Source organism: Dysidea avara, chromosome 15 (assembly GCF_963678975.1).
Source record: "Dysidea avara chromosome 15, odDysAvar1.4, whole genome shotgun sequence".
Taxonomy (NCBI): Eukaryota; Metazoa; Porifera; class Demospongiae; order Dictyoceratida; family Dysideidae; genus Dysidea; species Dysidea avara.
Window position 1 is genome coordinate 8,918,742 of NC_089286.1, and position 23,078 is coordinate 8,941,819.

The following is a 23,078-nucleotide window of genomic DNA, read 5'->3' on the forward strand; positions in this document are numbered from 1 at the left end:
TACTTCAGCAGGCAGCTTGTGTTGCCATCTTCTGTTCATACAGGTGTAATGTTCGGGCTTCAGCATGCATCATGGCATAGATATTATATCTACGCACCTGGGTGCGTAGCATACGAGGTAGCATATGATCATGGAAATCTGTTGAACTGTTGATTTAGGTATTTAGTAGCTACAGTATTTTATTTTACTTTTTTGTCTTGCGCCTCCAGTTATTTAATAACTTGATATCCCTGAGACTAGCCCTTGTATTTACATTGTACATGTAACTGACGTCATCATCTTAATTTTTTTTTAAACTTTGTACTCGAGCAGAACCTGCTAGAACATTCTTTTTAAAAAAATTTTTTTAAGAACATTCTGGTTAAACACGTTGTACAGGTGAAAATTCTCGTATTTCAAGTTTACCATATTAAGGCCTGAGGTATGTTCCTGACTCGGCGGTCAGTTGTGCAGCTCAAGTCAATTTTGCGTAGCAGGTGTTACATGTGTTAGCTACCTGAAGTCGCTGAAGACAGATCGGACGAGGAGATCGGATCAATCCAGCCTGGTCGATATTGTTTTAGGGGTTTATCATTGTTTAAGAGAACTCACAAGGAAGGTGAGTATTAATTATTAGCATTGTCTTGTTTGCCCTTTCGTAGCTAATCAAGGGGGTGTGTCACCGTCACGTAGGTACGCGCTGTAGGTAGATCTGCGACCGCGGTCAAAGTCTTGACCGGCTGAAACTTCGCTTTGATCTGTGACTAAGAGCCTTTTTCGATCTTTGACCGGTGACTTAATAGCGCGACGATATATTTCAGTACTTATTATTATCATTTAAAACCACAGTATGCAATTACTGGTACATTACAGTTATTACTGAATCAATGAAATTCCGTTGCTGGAGATCATCAAGTTAACGTAACTACAGTGGAACCTGTCTATAACGGTCACCTTGGGACCAGATATATCTGGCCTTTATATACAGGTGGCTGTTATAGAGAAAACCTGCATAAGGTGGTCAGCAGCATTTTAGTGGCTATGAATGAGTAATTATTATTAAGAGGCTCGCGCCAACCGCAATACAGTCTAAATATTTAGTACAGAAAGGGTAAGGTGAGTCTATGAATGTTGGTTATAGCTATTGAATACGCTTAAGCAATAAAGCCTGATTGATTATATAGTATTCATTGAAAGGCAGGAAGTGTGATAATTGCGCATTAATTGAAACAGTGCCATGGTACCAGGAAATTGGCTTAACAAGCCGCCATAAAAGGTAGCGACCGCTATGCGAAGGTGAAAGTTATGTATACAGTGATTCATAGGCAAATTGTTGGTTGGCCATTAGACAGGTGACGTTAGACAGGTGACTGCTTAATGCAGACCACAATGCATACATTTGTATGGGAAAATATTTGGGACCTCGTGACCATGGCCGTTATGCAGAGGTTACCGCTTAATCCAGGTGACCGTAACACAGGTTCCACTGTATTAGCGTTTCCAAACATTTGCTGTGATCAACACTGTTCACTACAAGCACGGATCTAGTCTCGCGAGGCCAGACCGCTTTTTTCCGTATATTGGGTGGGGAAAAAAGGGTCTGGTGCAACTCCAATAGCTGTTTACTTCTGAGCCGTCCCCACATTCCGGGGATGCTAATTGAATAACATTGGTCACAAAGGAGGTGCCATGACGTCAGTAAAACTATGAAGTATTCCTACACTCCTGCTCCGGTTGTGAGTCTTGTTACACGATGAGGATTAACTTTCAAGACGCTAATAAAGAGATATCGGAGCAAATTAAGATTCGTTTAAAGGATAAAAGATCTCTAGTTAACTTACTGACGTCATGGCACCTCCTTTGTGACCAATGTTATTCAATTAGCGTCCCCGGAATGTGGGGACGGCTCAGAAGTAAACAGCTATTGGAGTTGCACCAGACCCTTTTTTCCCCACCCAATATACGGAAAAAAGCGGTCTGGCCACGCGAGACTAGCACGGATCTAAGACTTCTAAAGGGGAAGTTTCATCTTAATGGTAGACTCACCGGCAATGTTTCACTGTTAAATCTTACTATGTAGACATTTTGAAATGCAACTGAAGTTTTTAACAGTAAGGCCATACCAAATAAATCTTATGTTTCTCGGATTATTTTACCCTCAAGGGTGACCCGGCAGGTCGAAAAAAAAAAAGAATGGCACATGCATGTTAAAATACATACGTAGATTTATAATAATACTGTATATTGACTCCCAGCAGAACATAATTATATAGCTGCAATAAATTATATGGTCAGTGTGCATCTTATCTTTTGCATGTATATATGCCATGTTTGGGCTGTAGGGTCAACCAGAATATGTACATATGGAGCAAGTAGCTGCCACACTATACCTGGATCAGATGTATTTTCTAGCAGTGAATTAGCAAGAAAATAAGCTCCCACGTGAATATGGTAGTAGTGTCATGCGATGCATGGTATATATAATGCTGTGTGGTGTGTATTAATTCACTCTAGGCCACGTGTGTGAACAGGTTGGATCCCTTCCCCCCCACCCATTGTATTTTCCTTAGCTGTGGTCTCAGATAGATGGCATCTGTAATTGGTGGCAGTTGTATGACAATTGAATTTTATGCATACACAGCAGAGTGAGCAGTTTTTGGTTTTTTCCTGAGTGGTTAAAAAAAAAAAGGCACCAGGTTTTTCCAAGGGTGTCCTGGGGCTGGATGCTCTGGATTTTTTTATTATTTATTTTATGTTTGGCTAGCCCCCACTCTGCTCAAGCATTTCGGGTTGATCTGAAGGCTTGTTTGGGCTTAGTTTTGCTTAACCAATACTGCCTCATCGTCATCAGGGAAAATTGAGGCTGATTTTTGAGTGATGTTATTTCGTGGGCCACACCTACTCCTTTGTGGTCCCTACTATACAGTACTATTGTGCTGTATGATTCATTTAGAAGTTCATCAAGTTATCTAGCTTAACACAAGATTACTCACTTTGTTTACATGGTATTAGTAGCACTTATATGTGACACATCATGTAAAGAAACACAAGGAAAGCATGCTAGGATAATGATGAAGTGAACAAGAGAAGCAGCTAGTGCAGGGCGGGGGACTCAATGGACTGAGAACTGCTGACAAGTTAATAAAATTGGTTTATTTGTCAAAGAAATATTTATTAGAGGATTTTATGACAAAACACTTACTTTTATCTTTGTTTACAGCAATAATACTTTAATTATTACTTGAAACTGCCATCTTTCTGCGATAGGTGCCTCTAAAAATAATTGTCATCTTTATCTTGTAAAGCTATTAGGCCATCACAAATTAATTTTATGTTTCTTGGATGCAGTGGGTCAACAATTTCCCTTTTCTAAAAAAAATAAAAACCACATGATCGGCTCATGTGAACTCACATGGCAGATGAAACTGACACCACAGCTTCACGAATCTTTGAAACGAGGTGTAGTCATCGTTAAAACAGAAAATAGTGAAGTGCTCCTGTGAAGAGACATTTGGGTCACTGGTTAGAAAGTCGCTCCGGAATTTCAAGAAGAAAGAGTCAGGTAATGGGAATATAGCTTACAGTGGCTACTTGGCTTTAGTAATCCAACATGCTAAACATGTTAATGGAGTTTAAACATATAAATTGATATCTAATAGTGAGAAGGGATATATCAGTGGTATGTATAAAGTCTGTCTCTTCAGCTTTGTAGTCACGGCAGGTTTTGCTCCCACATCATACTACTACACTTACACTTGATGCAAACTTTACATTACTACCCATGCCAATTAACACATATGGTTTGTGCCACCACTGCTGGTTGGCTATTTTTGTGACAACTTAGATAGATTTACAACCGTTAACACAACACACACCATTACTACTTCTATACTACAAAGATTTTAAAAAGTTGCTACGGAATTTTAAATATGTATATATATATTTAGTGGAATTTTCTACTGACAGGCTGGCTGATGCCTTCAGACAAGCATAACTTGATAACGATTAAGGGTACGGGCTTGATTTTTTTACTGTTCAACATTGCTTTGGCACAAGAGGTGCCTTTTGGCATACTGCAATGCATTCTTCATGGACTTACCAGTGTCCTCCTTTGTGTCCCATTCATATTTGCTGACAGCAGAAAGTACTGATTTGGTAGTGGCACTTGTTGGCTTCCCTTCGTAACGGAAATCGTCCGTATTTTTCATAGTGACTACTTTGATTGCAGAGGTACTCAAACAAGCCTTCAGATCAACCCGAAATGCTTTTAAAAAGTTGCTACGGAATTTTAAATATATATATATCTAATCCAAAACAGCCAAGCTGTAAAAAAACAGTGCGGCCCTCAAAAAGGCTATGGTGAAAAAAGATGTGAAATCCAAGGTGGCGGCCAAGAAATGGCTGTGATGGTAGGTTAATGGTAAAAAATTTAATAACGACAATTCAAGTGAATTTTTGTGCCACTTGGTCTTGGCAAAAAAATTCACCTAAATTGCCGATATTAAAATTTTTACCATTAACCTACCATCACAGCCATTTCTTGGTCGCCACCTTGGATTTCACATCTTTTTTCACCATAGCCTTTTTGAGGGCCGCACTGTTTTTTTACAGCTTGGCTGTTTTGGATTAGATTTCATTTCTTTTTGTATTTGTATACCCCAAAGCCGGCCTATGGCCAGCTTTGGGACTTTTTTAACCTGTCTTTTTTTCTTTACTACAGGAAGAAGAAAATGTGAAGCAGATGTACTTTAAATATTTCTGATTTTATCAGTAAATGTACAAATTATATATATAATACATATATTTATCATAGAACTCTCCATGGTGGTTTCTTTGTAACTGAACACTCTACAAGGTGACTTCTTCTTGCTGCTCTCTCTGGGTGAATGTTTGTAACTGAACAATCTACAAGGTAACTTCTTCTAGCTGGTCTATCTACAGGGTGATTTGTTTGTAGCTGAACTATCTACAAGGTAACTTCTTTTAGCTGATCTCTCTACAGGGTGATTTGTTTGTAGCTGAATTCTGTGCAGGTAATTTCTTTGCAGCTGAACTCTCTACATGGTGGTTTCTTTGTAACTGAACTCTCTACAAGGTATTTTCTTCTAGCTGATCTCTCTACAGGGAGATTTGTTTGTAGCTGAACTCTCTACAGGTGATTTGTTTGCAGCTGAACTCTCTACATGATGGTTTTTTTATAGCTGAACTCTCCACAAGGTAACTTCTTCTAGCTGATCTTTCTACAGGGTGATTTGTTTGTAGCTGAACTCTCTACAAGGAAACTTATTCTGGCTGATCTCTCTACAGGGAGATTTGTTTGTAGCTGAACTCTCTACAGGTGATTTGTTTGCAGCTGAACTCTCTACATGATGGTTTCTTTGTAGCTGAACTCTCTACAAGGTAACTTCTTCTAGCTGATCTTTCTACAGGGTGATTTGTTTGTAGCTGAACTATCTACAAGGAAACTTCTTCTAGCTGATCTCTCTACAGGGAGATTTGTTTGTAGCTAAACTCTCTACAGGTGATTTGTTTGCAGCTGATCTCTCTACATGATGGTTCTTTGTAGCTGAACTCTCTACAAGGTGACTTCTTCTAGCTGATCTTTCTACAGGGTGATTTGTTTGTAGCTGAACTCTCTACAGGTGATTTGTTTGCAGCTGAACTCTCTACATGATGGTTTCTTTGTAGCTGAACTCTCCACAAGGTAACTTCCTTCTAGCTGATCTTTCTACAGGGTGATTTGTTTGTAGCTGAACTATCTACAAGGAAACTTCTTCTAGCTGATCTCTCTACAGGGAGATTTGTTTGTAGCTGAACTCTCTACAGGTGATTTGTTTGCAGCTGATCTCTCTACATGATGGTTCTATGTAGCTGAACTCTCTACAAGGTGACTTCTTCTAGCTGATCTTTCTACAGGGTGATTTGTTTGTAGCTGAACTCTCTACAGGTGATTTATTTGCAGCTGAACTCTCTACATGATGGTTTCTTTGTAACTGAACTCTCTACAAGGTAATTTCTTCTAGCTGATCTCTCTACAGGGAGATTTGTTTGTAGCTGAACTCTCTACAGGTGATTTGTTTGCAGCTGAACTCTCTACATGATGGTTTCTTTGTAGCTGAACTCTCCACAAGGTAACTTCTTCTAGCTGATCTTTCTACAGGGTGATTTGTTTGTAGCTGAACTATCTACAAGGAAACTTCTTCTAGCTGATCTCTCTACAGGGAGATTTGTTTGTAGCTGAACTCTCTACAGGTGATTTCTTTGCAGCTGAACTCTCTACATGATGGTTCTTTGTAGCTGAACTCTCTACAACGTGACTTCTTCTAGCTGATCTTTCTCCAGGGTGATTTGTTTGTAGCTGAACTCTCTACAGGTGATTTGTTTGCAGCTGAACTCTCTACATGATGGTTTCTTTGTAGCTGGACTCTCTACAAGGTAACTGATGTCTCTACAAGGTCACTAGTTTGTAGCTGAACTCTCTACGTGGTGGTTTCTTTGTAACTGAACTCTCTACAAGGTGACTTCTTCTAGCTGATCTTTCTACAGGTGATTTGTTTGCAGCTGAACTCTCTACATGATGGTTTCTTTGTAGCTGAACCCTCTACAAGGTAACTTCTTCTAGCTGATCTTTCTACAGGATGATTTGTTTGTAGCTGAACTCTCTACAAGGTAACTTCTTCTAGCTGATCTCTCTACAGGGAGATTTGTTTGCAGCTGAACTCTCTACATGAAGGTTTCTTTGTAACTGAACTCTCTACAAGGTGACTCCTTTTAGCTGATCTTTCTACAGGGCGATTTGTTTGTAGTTGAACTCTCTACATGGTAGTTTCTTTGCAGTTGAACTCTACAAGGTGATTTCTTCTAGCTGAACTATCTCTTTCCATAGTTGCATGAACTCCCTGCAAGGTAACTTCTTCTAGCTGATCTCTCTACAGGGTGAATTGTTTGTAGCTGATTACTCTACAGGGTGAATTGTTTGTAGCCGATCTCTATACAGGTTACCTGTTTCTAGCTGATCTCTTGAATTCTCTTCAGGGTGACTGCGGGTGATTTGTTTGTAGATGAACTCACTACAAGATAATTTCTTCTAGCTGATCTCTCTACAGGGAGATTTGTTTGTAGTTGAACTCTCTACAGGTGATTTTTTTGTAGCTGATTTCTCTACATGATGGTTTCTTTGTAGCTGAACTATCTACACAGTAACTTCTTCTATTGATCTCTCTACATCTATTAGGATGACTGCTCTATTAGAGTATCTCGATCTCGCACTTGCTGCACCAAGTTGGATTTCGTGTTATAACTCCGTGGCTTTAAGTCTGATTATTCTACACCATTGAAGAGCCTTTCTAAGATGATTACTCCATCCATACAGCGATTTTCAAAGCATTACCCCAAGCGGTTTATCTGGTAGGCGTGGCAAGTAATAGTTTTTTATTAGCTAATCTCGATTGCATAATTGTTACACACTGTTGGTTTTTTCGTTGTATCTTCCTGTTTTTTAGCTCGATTTCTTTCAAACCACAAAGGGTTTTAGGTTCAATAGTTAACCTATTCACCCACCGATTTTCAGCTTCTTCCCATACGCGGTTTACTCTGTAGGCATGACAACATATTGGTGTTATTTTACGTGAATAATCGATCATAACTCTTTTTCTGTTTATCGTATCCTAGCCAAAGTTGGTACAGAGATGCGCCTTTATACCCCGCTTCAGTGTGCCAAATTTCAAGGCAATCGGATATGGCATTCGTGTTTTATAGCAGTTTTTGTAAGTGTGCGAAAAGAGGAAGAAAAATAAGAAGAAAAAAAAAACGAAGAAACTAAGCCAATTTTTGAAGTCGCATATCTCGGGAACGCTTGAAGCGATTTCGCTCAAATTTGGAATGTGGAGTGCTGAAGGTGGAGGGAGTGTCCACAGCAAAAATCGTCTTGTTTCATCAAGGCAGCACAGAGCTACGGAGGTGCGAAAATTGCGTTTTCTTCCTGTCAATATACTCACGGGTGTTGCGCGCCGGCTTCTTGGGCCGCACGACACACTACCGTGTGTCTTGATATATATATATCTAATCCAAAACAGCCAAGCTGTAAAAAAGTGTGCGGCCCTCAGAAAGGCTATGGTGAAAAAAGATGTGAAATCCAAGGTGGCGGCCAAGAAATGGCTGTGATGGTAGGTTAATGGTAAAAATTTTAATAACAACAATTCTGGTGAATTATTGTGCCGCTTGGTCAATTGGCACAAAATTCACCTGAATTGTCGTTATTAAAATTTTTACCATTAACCTACCATCACAGCCATTTCTTGGCCACCACCTTGGATTTCACATCTTTTTTCACCATAGCCTTTCTGAGGGCCGCACACTTTTTTTACAGCTTGGCTGTTTTGGATTAGATTTCATTTCTTTTTGTATTTGTATACCCCAAAGCCGGCCTATGGCCAGCTTTAGGACTTTTTTAATCTGTTTTTTTTCTTTACTACAGGAAGAAGAAAAGATGAAGTAGATGTACTTTAAATATTTTATCAGTAAATGTACAAATTATATATATGTGACCGGATTTGCGAAAAGGGGTCTTCCACACACATCCAATTTACGAACTTTGGCAGTTCATAATGTCAGATAGGAAAATAGTATTGCGCCTTGAAATTTGGACAGTGATGAGTAACAACATAGGTTAATACACGAACAAAATTTCAGGTTAGTATCTTCTTTGAGCACAAAGGTATGGTCATTCAAGTTCATAGAATTGGATGTGTGTGGAAGACCCTTTTTCGTAAATCCGGTCACATATAATACATATGTGACCAGATTTGCGGAAAGGGGCCTTCCACACATCCAATTTTCCAACTTTGACAATTGATAACTTCAGATTGGAAAGAGCTATTGCCTTGAAATTTGGGCAGTGGTGATTTCTTTGCAGCTGAACTCTGTACATGATGGTTTCTTTGTAGCTGAACTCTCTACAAGATAATTTCTTCTAGCTGATCTCTCTACAGGGAGATTTGTTTGTAGCTGAACTATCTACAAGGTAACTTCTTCTAGCTGATCTCTCTACAGGGTGATTTGTTTGTAGCTGAATTCTGTACAGGTGATTTGTTTGCAGCTGAGCTCTTTACGGTTTCTTTGTAGCTGAACTCTCTACAAGGTAACTTCTTCTAGCTGAACTCCCTACATGGTGGTTTCTTTGTAGCTGAACTCTCTACAAGGTGACTTCTTCTAGCTGATCTTTCTACAGGGTGATTTGTTTGTAGCTGAATTCTGTACAGGTGATTTGTTTGCAGCTGAGCTCTTTACAGAATGGTTTCTTTGTAGCTGAACTCTCTACAAGGTAACTTCTTCTAACTAAACTCTTTCAGGGAGATTTGTTTGTAGCTGAACTCTCTTCATGATGGTTTCTTTGTAGCTGAACTCTCTACTAGGTAACTTCTTCTAGCTGAACTCCCTACATGGTGGTTTCGTTGTAGCTGAACTCTCTACAAGGTGACTTCTTCTAGCTGATCTTTCTACAGGGTGATTTGTTTGTAGCTGAATTCTGTACAGGTGATTTGTTTGCAGCTGAGCTCTTTACAGAATGGTTTCTTTGTAGCTGAACTCTCTACAAGGTAACTTCTTCTAACTAAACTCTCTACAGGGAGATTTGTTTGTAGCTGAACTCTCTTCATGATGGTTTCTTTGTAGCTGAACTCTCTACTAGGTAACTTCTTCTAGCTGAACTCCCTACATGGTGGTTTCGTTGTAGCTGAACTCTCTACAAGGTGACTTCTTCTAGCTGATCTTTCTACAGGGTGATTTGTTTGTAGCTGAATTCTGTACAGGTGATTTGTTTGCAGCTGAGCTCTTTACAGAATGGTTTCTTTGTAGCTGAGCTCTCTACAAGGTAGTTTCTTCTAGCTGATGTCTCCACAAGGTCACTAGTTTGTAGCTGAACTTTCTACATGGTGGTTTCTTTGTAACTGAACTCTCTACAAGGTAACTTCTTCTAGCTGATCTTTCTACAGGGTGATTTGTTTGTGGCTGAACTCTCTACAAGAAAACTTCTTCTAGCTGATCTCTCTACAGGGAGATTGGTTTGTAGCTGAACTCTCTACAGGTGATTTGTTTGCAGCTGAACTCTCCACATGATGGTTTCTTTGTAGCTGAACTCTCTACAAGGTAACTTCTTCTAGCTGATCTCTCTACAGGGTGATTTGTTTGTAGCTGAATTCTGAACAGGTGATTTGTTTGCAGCTGAGCTCTTTACAGAATGGTTTCTATGTAGCTGAACTCTTTACAAGGTAATTTCTTCTAGCTGATGTCTCTACAGGGTCACTAGTTTGTAAATGAATTCTCTAATGGTGGTTTCTTTGTAACTGAACTCTCTACGAGGTAACTTCTTCTAGCTGATCTTTCTATAGGGTGATTTGTTTGTAGTGGAATTCTGTAAAGGTGATTTTTTTGCAGCTGAGCTCTTTACAGAATGGTTTCTTTGTAGCTGAACTCTTTACAAGATAACTTCTTCTAGCTGATGTCTCTACAGGGTCACTAGTTTGTTAACGAATTCTCTGCATGATGGTTTCTTTGTAACTGAACTCTCTACAAGGTAACTTCTTCTAGCTGATCTTTCTACAGGGTGATTTGTTTGTGGCTGAACTCTCTACAAGAAAACTTCTTCTAGCTGATCTCTCTACAGGGAGATTGGTTTGTAGCTGAACTCTCTACAGGTGATTTGTTTGCAGCTGAACTCTCCACATGATGGTTTCTCTGTAGCTGAACTCTCTACAAGGTAACTTCTTCTAGCCGATCTCTCTACAGGGTGATTTGTTTGTAGCTGAATTCTGTACAGGTGATTTGTTTGCAGCTGAGCTCTTTACAGAATGGTTTCTATGTAGCTGAACTCTTTACAAGGTAATTTCTTCTAGCTGATGTCTCTACAGGGTCACTAGTTTGTAAATGAATTCTCTACATGGTGGTTTCTGTGTAACTGAACTCTCTACGAGGTAACTTCTTCTAGCTGATCTTTCTATAGGGTGATTTGTTTGTAGTGGAATTCTGTAAAGGTGATTTTTTTGCAGCTGAGCTCTTTACAGAATGGTTTCTTTGTAGCTGAACTCTTTACAAGGTAACTTCTTCTAGCTGATGTCTCTACAGGGTCACTAGTTTGTAAACGAATTCTCTACATGGTGGTTTCTTTGTAACTGAACTCTCTACAAGATGACTTCTTCTAGCTGATCTCTCTACAGGGAGATTTGTTTGTAGCTGAATTCTGTACAGGTGATTTGTTTGCAGCTGAACTCTCCACATGATGGTTTCTCTGTAGCTGAACTCTCTACAAGGTAACTTCTTCTAGCTGATCTCTCTACAGGGTGATTTGTTTGTAGCTGAACTATCAACAAGGTAACTTCTTCTAGCTGATCTCTCTACAGGGTGATTTATTTGTAGCTGAATTCTGAACAGGTGATTTGTTTGCAGCTGAGCTCTTTACAGAATGGTTTCTTTGTAGCTGAACTCTTTACAAGGTAACTTCTTCTAGCTGATGTCTCTACAGAGTCACTAGTTTGTAAACGAATTCTCTACATGGTGGTTTCTTTGTAACTGAACTCTCTACAAGGAAACTTCTCCTAGCTGATCTCTCTACAGGGAGATTTCTTTGTAGCTGAACTCTCTACAGGTGATTCGTTTGCAGCTGAACTCTCTACATGATGGTTTCTTTGTAGCTGAACTCTCTACAAGTTAACTTCTTCTAGCTGATCTCTCTGCAGGGTGATTTGTTTGTAGCTGAACTCTCTAAATTGTGGTTTCTTTGTAGCTGAACTCTACAAGGTGATTTCTTCTAGCTGAATTATCTCTTTCTATAGTTGCATGAATTCCCTACAAGGTAACTTCTTCTAGCTGATCTCTCTACAGGGTGAATTGTTTGTAGCTGATCTCTATACAGGTTACTTGTTTCTAGCTGATCTCTTGAATTCTCTTCAGGGTGACTGCTCTATTAGGATGACTGCTCTATTAGGATGACTGCTCTATTAGAGTATCTCGATCTCGCACTTGCTGCACCAAGTTGGATTTCGTGTTATAACTCCGTGGCTTTAAGTCTGATTCTTCTACACCATTGAAGAGCCTTTCTAAGATGATAACTCCATCTGTACAGCGATTTTCAAAGCATTACCCTAAGCGGTTTACCTGGTAGGCGTGGCAAGCAGTCGTTTTTTTATTAGCTAATCTCGATTGCATAATTGTTACACACTGTTGGTTTTTTCGTTGTATCTTCCTGGTTTTTAGCTCGATTTCTTTCAAACCACAAACGGTTTGAGGTTCAATAGTTAACCTATTCACCCACCGATTTTCAGCTTCTTCCCATACGCGGTTTACCCTGTAGGCGTGACAACATATCGGTGTTATTTTTCGTGAATAATCGCTCATAACTCTTTTCCTGTTTATCGTATTCCAGCCAAAGTTGGTACAGAGATGCGCCTTTATACCCCCCTTCTGTGTGCCAATTTCAAGGCGATCGGATATGGCGTTCGCGTTTTATAGCAGTTTTTGTAAGTGTGCGAAAAGAGGAAGAAAAATAAGAAGAAAAAAAAATGAAGAAACTAAGCCAAATTTTGAAGTCGCATATCTCGGGAACGCTTGAAGCGATTTCGCTCAAATTTGGAATGTGGAGTGCTGAAGGTGGAGGGAGTGTCCACAGTAAAAATCGTCTTGTTTCATCTAGGCAGCACAGAGGTACGGATGTGCGAAAATTGCGTTTTCTTTCTTCCTGTCAATATACTCACGGGTGCTACGCGCCGGCTTCTTGGGCCGCACGACACACTACCGTGTGTCTTGATTTTCTACTGACTGGCTGGTTGATGCCTTCAGACAAGCATAACTTGATAACGATTAAGGGTACGGGCTTGATTTTTTCACTGTTCAACATTGCTTTGGCACAAGAGGTGCCTTTTGGCATACTGCAATGCATTCTTCATGGACTTACCAGTGTCCTCCTTTGTGTCCCATTCATATTTGCTGACAGCAGAAAGTGCCGATTTGGTGGTGGCACTTGTTGGCTTCCCTTTGTAACGGAAATCGTCCGTATTTTTCATAGTGACTACTTTGATTGCAGAGGTACTGTTTGAAAAGTTCTTGATTTGTAATATTGTGTAACAGGTTAAACATAGCTGACAATGAAGTGTAATGGATACTTCACTTTTCAGGCGATAAATGATATAATTGGGACGCTTGGTACCATTTCTCTCTTTTGGTATGTATGCGTGGATTGCAAAGGTGCTTTTTGAACAGTTAATGTTGTGTAACAGGTTAAACATAGCTGAAAACGAAGCATAATGGATACTTCACGTATTGATATAGCTGGGGCGTGCAGTGTCATTTCTTTCTTTTGATGTGGTATGTGTGGGTTCACCAGTCATCAAGACACATGGTAGCATGTCATGCGGCCAAGAAGCCAACATGCAACACCTGTGAGTAGACAGGAAGAAAGAAAATGCGATTTTTGCACCTCCGTACTCTGTGCTGCCTTTATGAAACAAAACGATTTTTTCTGTGGACATGCCCACCAAGTTCAGTACTCCACATACCAAATTTGAGCAAAATCGCTTCAAGTGTTCCTGAGATATGAGACTTCAAAAAGTAGCTTAGTTTCTTCATTTTGTTTTCTTATTTTTCTTCCTCTTTTCGCACACTTACAAAAACTGCCATAAAACATGAGTGCCATACTCGATTACCTTGAAATTTGGCACACAGAAGGGGAGTATAAAGGCGCATCTTGGTACCAAGTTTGGCTGTAATACAATAAATAGTGAAGGAGTTATTAGTGATTATTCATGAAAAATAACACTGATATGTTGTCACGCCTACAGGGTAAACCGCTTATGGGAAGAAGCTGAAAATTGGTGGGTGAATAGGTTAACTATTGAACCTCAAACCTTTTGTAGGTTGAAAGAAATCAAGCAAAAATCCAGCAGCCTGTAACAATTATGCAATTGAGATTGGTCAATAAAAAAATTTTAAAAAACGACTACTTACCACACCTACCAGAAAAACTGCTTGGAGTAATGCTTTGAAAATCACTGTACAGATGGAGTAATCGTCTTAAAATGGCTCTTCAATGGTGTAGAAGAATTAGACTTAAAGCCACGGAGTGCAACACAAAATCTAACAGGGTGTAGCAAGTACAAGATCGAGATACTCTAATAAAGCAGTCATCCTAATAGAGCAGTCACCCTGAAGAGAGATCAGCTAGAAACAAGTAACCCGTATAGAGTTCAGCTACAAATAAATCACCCTGTAGAGAGATCAGCTAGAACAAGTCACCCTGTAGAGATATCAGCTAAGTACAAATTACCCTATAGTGATCAGCTTCACCCAGTTTATGTGCGGAAACAAATCACCATGTAGAGAGATCAGTTAGGAATAAGTTGCCCAGTAGAGAGTTCAAAAGAGAGTTGAGCTATGAACAATGAGAGTTTCAGCTACAGTTCAGTCTATGTATAAGAAGTCGCCTTATTACCTACAGTATGTGATTATCATTCATTATTAAACATACAAATATTTTTAATCAGACAAAAAGCTGTATACAAAATCGCTTCTTTTGTTCCACAATTCCTGCAGAAAAAAAAGCAAGTTAAAAGGAAGCACCAAAGCCAGTTTATGGCTGACTTTGTGACTTTTAATACAAAAAGAAGTGATATTTAAACCAAAACAGCCAAGCTGTAAAAAGAAAGAGTGCGGGCCCCCAAAAAAGCCAGGGTGAAAAAGATGTGAAATCCAAGGTGGCAGCCAAGAAATGGCTATGATGGTAGGTTAATGGCAAAAATTTTAATTACGACAACTCAGGTGAATTTGGTACCAAATCCCAGTGAAACTTGGATTAGGCAATGCAAATTCACCTGAATTGTCATAATTACAATTTTTGCCATTAACCTTCCATCACAGCCATTTCTTGGCCACCACCTTGAATTTTACATCTTTTTTCACCCTGGCCTTTTTGGGGGATGCACTCTTTTACAGTTTGGCTGTTTTGGTTTAGATAATAATTATTTGCAAAAAAGGTAACAAATAAGTGCACAAAAAATTGGAATTTTCAACAACCATAGCACATCAATAAAAAGTACTGAAACAAGCTGAAGTAGTGTATGATATTAAATCACAGTAAAACAATAAGAAGTGTTATATCCCTACTGTGCATTTCCGTTATGGTATCTTGAGCACAGTAGGGATATAAGTTATAGTTATATCCCGGTACGAGGGTGATATCATTGTTATTACATGAGTCCGAGGCGGAGCTGAGGACGAGTGTAATAACAATGATATCATCCGAGTATACGGGATATAACTGTTTTATATCCCAGTGCGCGGGAGTGCGCAGAAGTTTACGGATAGTAAATTAAGTTCCGGTTTGAGTTCCTGTCACTGTGCTCAAGATTTCGTCCGAATTGTGTGGAGATTCTACTTCGTAGCTACAAGAGAGACCTTACATACTGCCTACAAACTGTAGCGAAGGGCGGTGTTATGAAGCAGCGGTTCCAGCTACGATTCGCCTTCGTCAGAAATTGGTATGGTGGTGTCGCGTGGTGTGCAAGAGAAAAATAAAGACCAACAAGTGGCTACCATAGTCCAAGATAGAACGATGAAGCTAGAGGAAGTTAGTTCTTCACCATACTGACTGTTGGGAGTGATTGCTGGAGCGAAAATCGTCACGGACTATTCTTGACATTTGTTAAACTAGCTATCACGGTATTGGTAACTTGTAGTGTTATTGTGTAAAGGATTAACAGTTTTCTTGTAAGATTTAGGTAGTTTAAGTGCTGTATTGGTGTGTCTTGTATCAATATCTCCTTATTTGGCTCTTTATTCCATTGGTAAACAATGCCATTCGCGGTTATTATGATGTCACAAAAGAGACTGAGTGGCTCCGCAACAGGGTGATAAGTTAGTTATCACTGGGTGATAACTAATATATCGTACAGTAGCAGCGCCGCTCTGTCTAGCTGTATGGTAGTTATAATCCAGTGCGGCGCTTTGATACTCCCACGCACTGGGGTTTAACACTTCTTATTGTTTTACTGTGATTTAATATCATGGACTACTCCAACTTGTATAGTACTTTTTATTAATGTGCAATGGTCCCTACTCTAGTTGAAATTTTTGTGTAGTTGTATACATGTAGTTTAGCAATAATATGTGCTGATCAGCAAAGATATGCTGACTGCTTGCATATACCTGATTAATTATAGCTGTATTAATTACAATTGTGTAATATTGTAACTGGTTTTGTGAAAAGGGTCTTTCCATGGACACATCCAATTTGCCAACTTTAACAGTCATACAAAGTGAAGGAAAGTAATGACTTGAATCTGGTCAATAGTTAGTACCAACATTGCCAGATGGATGAAAAAAAGATTAGGGCTTACAGCCTTTATATGGATGAGTGTTAAAGCCCTATTTTCAAAAATCCAGTTATAGGTTAATTGCATTATTATACAGTGTATTTAGTTGTCATCAACTTGCAGAAAAAGTTCACAATCAAATATAAGAAAAAGTAGGAATTGTATAGGGACAATGTAGTACCACACTGTAGAGTAGTATGTAATGTCCAATTCCTGTAATGCAATAAAAAGCAAATATGTATAGAGATTGTAATGCACAATAAATAGAGTTCTTATTGTTTTACAGCAATTGAACATTGCATACTACTACAATCCAATTTATTTTATCGTGGTACTACATTTGTCCCTACTATAGTTTACAATTCCTATAACGTACTATTCACCTGTGGTGGAGACCAAAAGTGCCACACTGTGGTATATAACTGATAAGCAATGGCAAACTGTGATACGTATATAAGTTATATACCACAATTTGTAGCTATGCTTACCATATATGCTATCACTTCACATTCTGTGAAATCCTTATCTAATTACATTAATGGCTGCTGTACACAAATGTGCCCATCCCATATTTAGTCATGTCTGGACTACAAGTCTAATTGTTTGTACTGTATGCGTACAAAGTTTTTAAACAGCCAAATCCACAAAAATATGTCCCTGTACGTATACTGTGTATTCCTTGTAGATACCAAAACCACTAACAAATTATCTATTTACATACCCGGCAGTCCTCCTATCAAACTGCAAGCAAATGATTTGCAAACCACACTGGTAGAAGTATCCAATAATAGACCTTACCACATATAATCAGTTGTGCCATTTATACTTTATGGTATGTATGATTATGTATTTATTGATATGATGAACTGTGTACAGGATGTGTGTATACTGTCCTATATGTATTATGAAGGTGTTATACTAATGTGATATGTCCCCATGTAGGTAGTAGTGGTTAATCACTGTTTGATCAAAGTCACTTTATATGTCTTTTGAAAACAGTTCCAGTGATAGTAGTGGTGGAGGAGTTAACAGTTTGGTGCCCCATCACACCCACGTTGATCTTCATCAGTCTTTACAAATTTCTCCAAGACACTATGAATCACGCCAATCAGCAAAACTCACTTCTTTGCCCACTGCCTCTGCCTTTGTTGGTGAGAGAAGCGAAAGAGCAAGGAATGTACATGTTGCAGCTTCCAATAATATCACTCCCACCTTACCAACAAGGCCACCAAATTCAACACTTTATGATTCTACTGACTTTCTACTTGGCAGTGGCTCGAATGAAAAAGGGCCAATACTTTTGGATGTTCCTAATGGAAAAAATGAGTTAGTGATGGCTGCCGTTTTAACTCAGGAAGTTCCTAAATTGTACCCAATAGTTGGACTGCGTACAGAAATGCCTGGTATTGCCTTACCACCACCAATCCCTTTAGACTTACCTGTACTTGGAGGTAAAAAGAAAATTAAAAATGTAAAAGTTGACAGACATCAGCAGCAAACTGTAGCCACTAGAAACTGGCCCTCTGCAGCTGCTAACCACAACACAGCAATCACCCTGTCAAAGCAGCAAACTTCCAGCTATGAAAATAATATACCTTTAGAATTGTCTGATCCACAAAATATTGTTGAAAGGGCTGCACAGTTTTATCATGCTGGAGATTATGGGACAATGGTCAAGATACTTGAAGTGCTTGATAGACATTTAGTGTTAAGTGAGGAAATTGAAATGGCACGTGAGTTTGGTCAGGGTCTTTCCCATTACAGTAAATATCAATACAGGATTGCTAAAACATTTTTTGAAAGTTTGCTTGAGCTATCAGTGAAATATCAGAGTGCCGGCAACCATTCATTGGCTTCAATTTACCTTGGAGAAGTGGAACTTTACTGGGGCAACAATGAGGAAGCTGTGAAACACTTCACTGTAGCAGCCGATAAGTATCACACAGATAGTGTGGCAGAATTATTTCAGATGACAGTATTGTCAAAATCAACAGTGCTGGTGAGAAAAGGATCATGTCATAGAGCATTGTCACAGATCAAGGAGGCTATCAGTGCTTTTAAGACAGCAAAAGAACAGGCAGAGTTACAGCAGTGCAACAGGACTGGAGAAACACTGAAGGCAGCTAAAGAAGATGAGTTGGATGCTGTCTCTGCTTTGGGAAACATTCTACAGTCAATAGGAGATTATGAGCAATCACATAAGTGTTATTGTGACTCTCTGAAGTTATCTAAGGTGTTAGGGGACCGTGTATCTGAGGCATGGGCTCATGGTAACCTTGGAAATTCCCTGTTGGGACTAGACCAGAAAGACAAAGCATTAGACCACTTGACCATTGCCTATAACATGAGTGCCAAGTATGAATGTCACCCCTTAGCAGTAGGTAGAGCAGTATCAAACTTGGGAAATGCTTACCAAGCAATGGGTAGTCTGGAGAAGGCAAAAGAACATTACAAAATTGCTCTTGGTCATGCTATATATGGTAGTGACCAGCAAGGACAAGGCCGAGCATGTGGCAATATTGGAAATATTTACATGACAATGAAGGAACCAGTCAAGGCAGTTCACTATTACACAGAAACTTTACGTCTGAGTATAGACAGATCTACAAAAATTACGGCATACCATAATCGAGGCTGTGCAAGATTTGAAGTAGCAGAATACATAATTCAGGAAAAGAAACCAAAGGAGCTTGTGCCATCCAATACACAAGATTCTGTATACAGAACACTAACTATTAAACTCACAGATGAAATGATCACTACTCATCCAGTGCAAGAGACACAATATGATATAGAACCCAGTGGTCAAGGAGTCAGTGAATCTGCAGAGCCACTTACATCCACTCCACAGCCAGTGACTTTGAATCATGAATCCCTTGATATCATGACAAGGGAAGAAGTCACCAGGTTAACTGAGGCATTACCATTTTATGAGACTGCTAAAGCTGATTTAATTGAAGCTGTTGATGCTCATGAACAAAGTGTACAGAATGTGAAAGGATCTCATGAATCACTAAATTTGTCTTTATTACTGTTTGAGGGAAACTCAAGATCATTTTATAAATTACAAGAAACACTAGTTGAACTTGGCAGGGTATATCAACGGTTGTCAGAGCTTGGTGTCATGGACTTAGTCAGTGCAGAGCCACAAGAATTTAAACAAGCTTTGGTGTATGCAGAGCAAGCTCGGGCTAGAACACTTGGTGAGTTAATACTACAAAAGAAGAAAGCTTCAAACCATGACCTCTTTGCTATAACTACACCACTTGTCTTGCAAGACATTTACAGAGCAGTGGAGAAGCAGAAAATGCCAGTGGTGTTTCTAACACATTGTCTTTCTAAACTCTTGATGTGGGTTCTCCTACCAATTGGTGATGAAGTGAGGATGAGATGCAGCACAATTCAACTCAAGGATGAAGATTTTGATAACAGTTCATTTGAACTTTACATCAGATATAACCTTCTCCAGTTTCTCAACCAAAATGAAGTACACATATTCCAGAGGTGTGCCTATGAACAAGAGTCACCGTTCACAGTACTTTATGATGTGATAGCCAAGAAGATAATGGGAGCATTTGAGAGTCTTGGAGCTAGTAAAGTGACAGAGTTTATAGTAATACCAGATAGTGTAACCCACTTGATGCCGTTTTCTTCTCTGATTAATAAACAAAATTGGGAATTTTTTGGTGACAGGTTCAGAATTAGAATTATACCTTCATTTTTGTCTCAGCTTGTGATGAGTGTAAGTGGTGATCCTGTGGTTGAAATACCAGGAAATAGAAGTGACTTTCTTGTTGTTGGCAACCCAACCATTCCAGCATTTGAATATGATTCTGTGCAGTGGAACTTGGGTAGACTACCTTATGCTGAGAAAGAAGCAGTTTCTGTAGCAGATATTATTGGGACCACTGCAGTGTTGAGAGAACAAGCAACCAAACAAAGTGTTTTGTATCGCTTGCGATCAGCAAAGATTATACATTTAGCAACACATGGGTCAGCTATTGCTGGTTTCCTTGCTTTTGCTTCATCCTTTCCTGTACCTAAATCAGGGATTGCTGACACAGAGCACATTTTAATCTTTCCTAAAGAGGTTGAAACATTAAACATATCACCAGCTTTAGTAGTTTTGAGCTCATGTGATTCAGGACGAGGTCAGGTGAAGGCTGAAGGTGTCATTGGAATGGCAAGAGCTTTTTTATCAGCTGGAGCACAATCTGTATTGGTGTCCCTATGGAGAGTGCCAGATGAAAGTGCTCATATTTTTATGCAATATTTTTACCAGTTTTTAGTAAATGGTTTACCCAGCTTTCATGCTCTACAGAGATCAATGCAGAGTTTGAGATGTTTTCACAAGTATTCACATTTTGTGCATTGGTCTGGATTTCAAATTATTGGAAAAGAAATTACACTTCATAAAAGCAGTAATTCTCAATTTCCTATTTTGAAAATGATAGGTGAAGCATCCATCTTCCCCAGACAAATTGTAAAGGATATTGCAGAGAATTTGTTAGGGCTCAGTACTAAAAGTCACAGTGATATACAGGTATGTGTGCACAAAAAAAAACAATTTATAGTGTAACCTTGTTGCTATACCACACTGTAGATTGTACAAAAGACTGCACATATTTTGTTATGGTATGGTTTAGCATAGATTATTGATGAATCAGGTTTTGTGTTTGTAGGAGCAATTCTAGTGTATAATTTTATGGTGTAGCATGCACCACTATCAGCTAACGACATACATATGCATAGCAATGCAAGCTACTTTGCTGCAACTGTTATAACATGTATTTTTATTTTATATAGTTACTTGTTGGTACACCTGGTAATGAGCCTGAAGAATGTGCTAGAGATTTTATCAAAACTTACTACCAATATTATCCCTGTGGAGTGTACTGGTATGATGTGTCTGATGAGTTGATACTGGAGACTTGTGTTAAAGTGGTCACTGAGGTTTGCTGTGTATTTATTGAGCTCAGTTTACATGTACAGTGGTCCTTCTATTATCCTATAATTGAAAATTTTGTGAAACCCATTTATATACAGAGCTCTATTTAATTACTCTGATAAATGCACACCTTAGACAAAGTACTCTAATAGAACAGTCATTTCTGCTGTTTGGTTAATGAATGACTGGATAATGTAGGGACTAATGTGGTTAATTAAGAAAATTATATCAAGAGATTACCCTTTACTGTATTTATGTATGTAAAGTATACATGATTAGTTAGTACACATTTCTGAGAGTGCTCACCTTTCAAGTCATACGAATGTACATAACTATTTACAAGTATAAAAAAAATTAGGTATTTTAAATTCGATTAAGGATATCTTAGAAAAAAAGTAGGGAAACAAGGCTGGGGGTCGCCTACACCTGCAGATATACTAGTGGACATTTAATCCCTATTCCCATAACTGAATTAGGGATTAAATGTTCACTAGTATATCTGCAGGTTTAGACAACCTCTCTTGTTTCCCTATTTTTTCTATGATCCCTAATCAAACTTAAAATTCCAATTTTTTTTATACTTGTTTGTTTACTTTCTTTTATGACTGGTGAGCCCAAACATACCGCATCAAAAGAAAGGATGGCACCAGAGTTTATGTTTTCATCAGAACACGTGCCCCAGTTATCAATTACTGACTTGAAAGTGGAGTGTCCATTACACTGCTGTGTTCAGCCCATTATACAGCGCTACAGACGAAGAAAAGTGTACATAGGAGAAGTGCCTCTGCAAATCAATCCAGTCACCTCAAATAATACAGATGATTCATGTGCCCCAACTATCAATTACTGCCTTGCAAGTAAAGTGGTCAATACATTTTGTTTTCACCTATATTCAGCCTGTTACACAGGCTACAAATGAAGAACAGTATTAGAAGTGCCTCTGCAATCCAGTCACCATGGAAAATACAGACAATTCCCATTTACAAACATAGGGAAGACATGCATTGTGCCACTGCGAATCAACACCTTGGACTGTCAGCAAAAAGAAATGGGACACAAAGGAGGACAAAGGTATGTGTTTACATTGTACATACTGTGGTATGCCAAAAGGCACATCTCCAGATTAAGCAATGTCAAACAGTGAAAAATTAAGCCAGTACCCTTAGCCATTATTGAGTTATGCTTGCCTGAAGGCATCAGGCAGGCAGGTAGTTAGTAGAAAATTCCATGGAATAAGTTATTTTTAAAATTTCATAACTATCTAATGGAGGCATTTAGGGTCATACTGAAGGCACTTTTGGGCTTGGGTATACCTAACCAATACTGCCAAGGCACTAGGATGTTATTCTGAAGCTGGTTTTTGGGTGATATTTTTGGCCAGAAAAACCCAAATCTCCATGATCCCTAATATACAGTACCACCATACTGTATGATAGTTGCATAATATTTGTTTTGAATATCACAGAGGAAGCAATTAAAAGTAGTAACATTGTGTTGATTATAGAGGACTTGCTTGGTGATGTAATTCATCACAATTACTATAAGCAACTGCAGCTGTCGGCCATGTTTCAGAACAATGATCTGACTGAAAAGTGCCTTCTCACTATAATTATGTGATGGTCCATAGTTAGGCCTGTGTCCAAATATGCCAGTATAATAAAGAGCATAATAGGTTGCAGTGATATTAGGTGGATATTTCAAACTATGGAGCTTAATTCCATGAAAATAGATGGATACTCCCTAATAGAGCAGTCAGTGGAAACTGTAAACTACAATAGAGTAAAAATACATTG

At 38.9% G+C, this 23,078-nt stretch overlaps 1 protein-coding gene and 1 long non-coding RNA gene across 6 annotated transcripts in view; one reads left to right on the plus strand and one right to left on the minus strand.

The window, feature by feature from the left end:
• LOC136245651 (uncharacterized) overlaps positions 1–23,078 on the minus strand; it is a 213,321-nt gene that overhangs the window by 168,005 nt on the left and 22,238 nt on the right. The gene's annotated exons all lie outside the window — the stretch shown is intronic.
• The window catches only part of LOC136246140 (tetratricopeptide repeat protein 28-like), a 30,234-nt gene continuing 7,494 nt past the window's right edge, over positions 339–23,078 (plus strand). For 3 of the 5 annotated variants that reach the window (XR_010696256.1, XM_066037600.1, XM_066037599.1), the window contains exons 1-3: positions 429–598; positions 17,280–20,880; positions 21,144–21,290. Coding sequence is in view for 3 of the 5 variants with exons in the window: in XM_066037600.1 (XP_065893672.1) it covers positions 17,320–20,880; positions 21,144–21,290 (3,708 nt within the window). In the remaining 2 variants the exon portion in view is untranslated. The other 2 variants (XM_066037598.1, XR_010696257.1) reach the window with 2 other exon arrangements.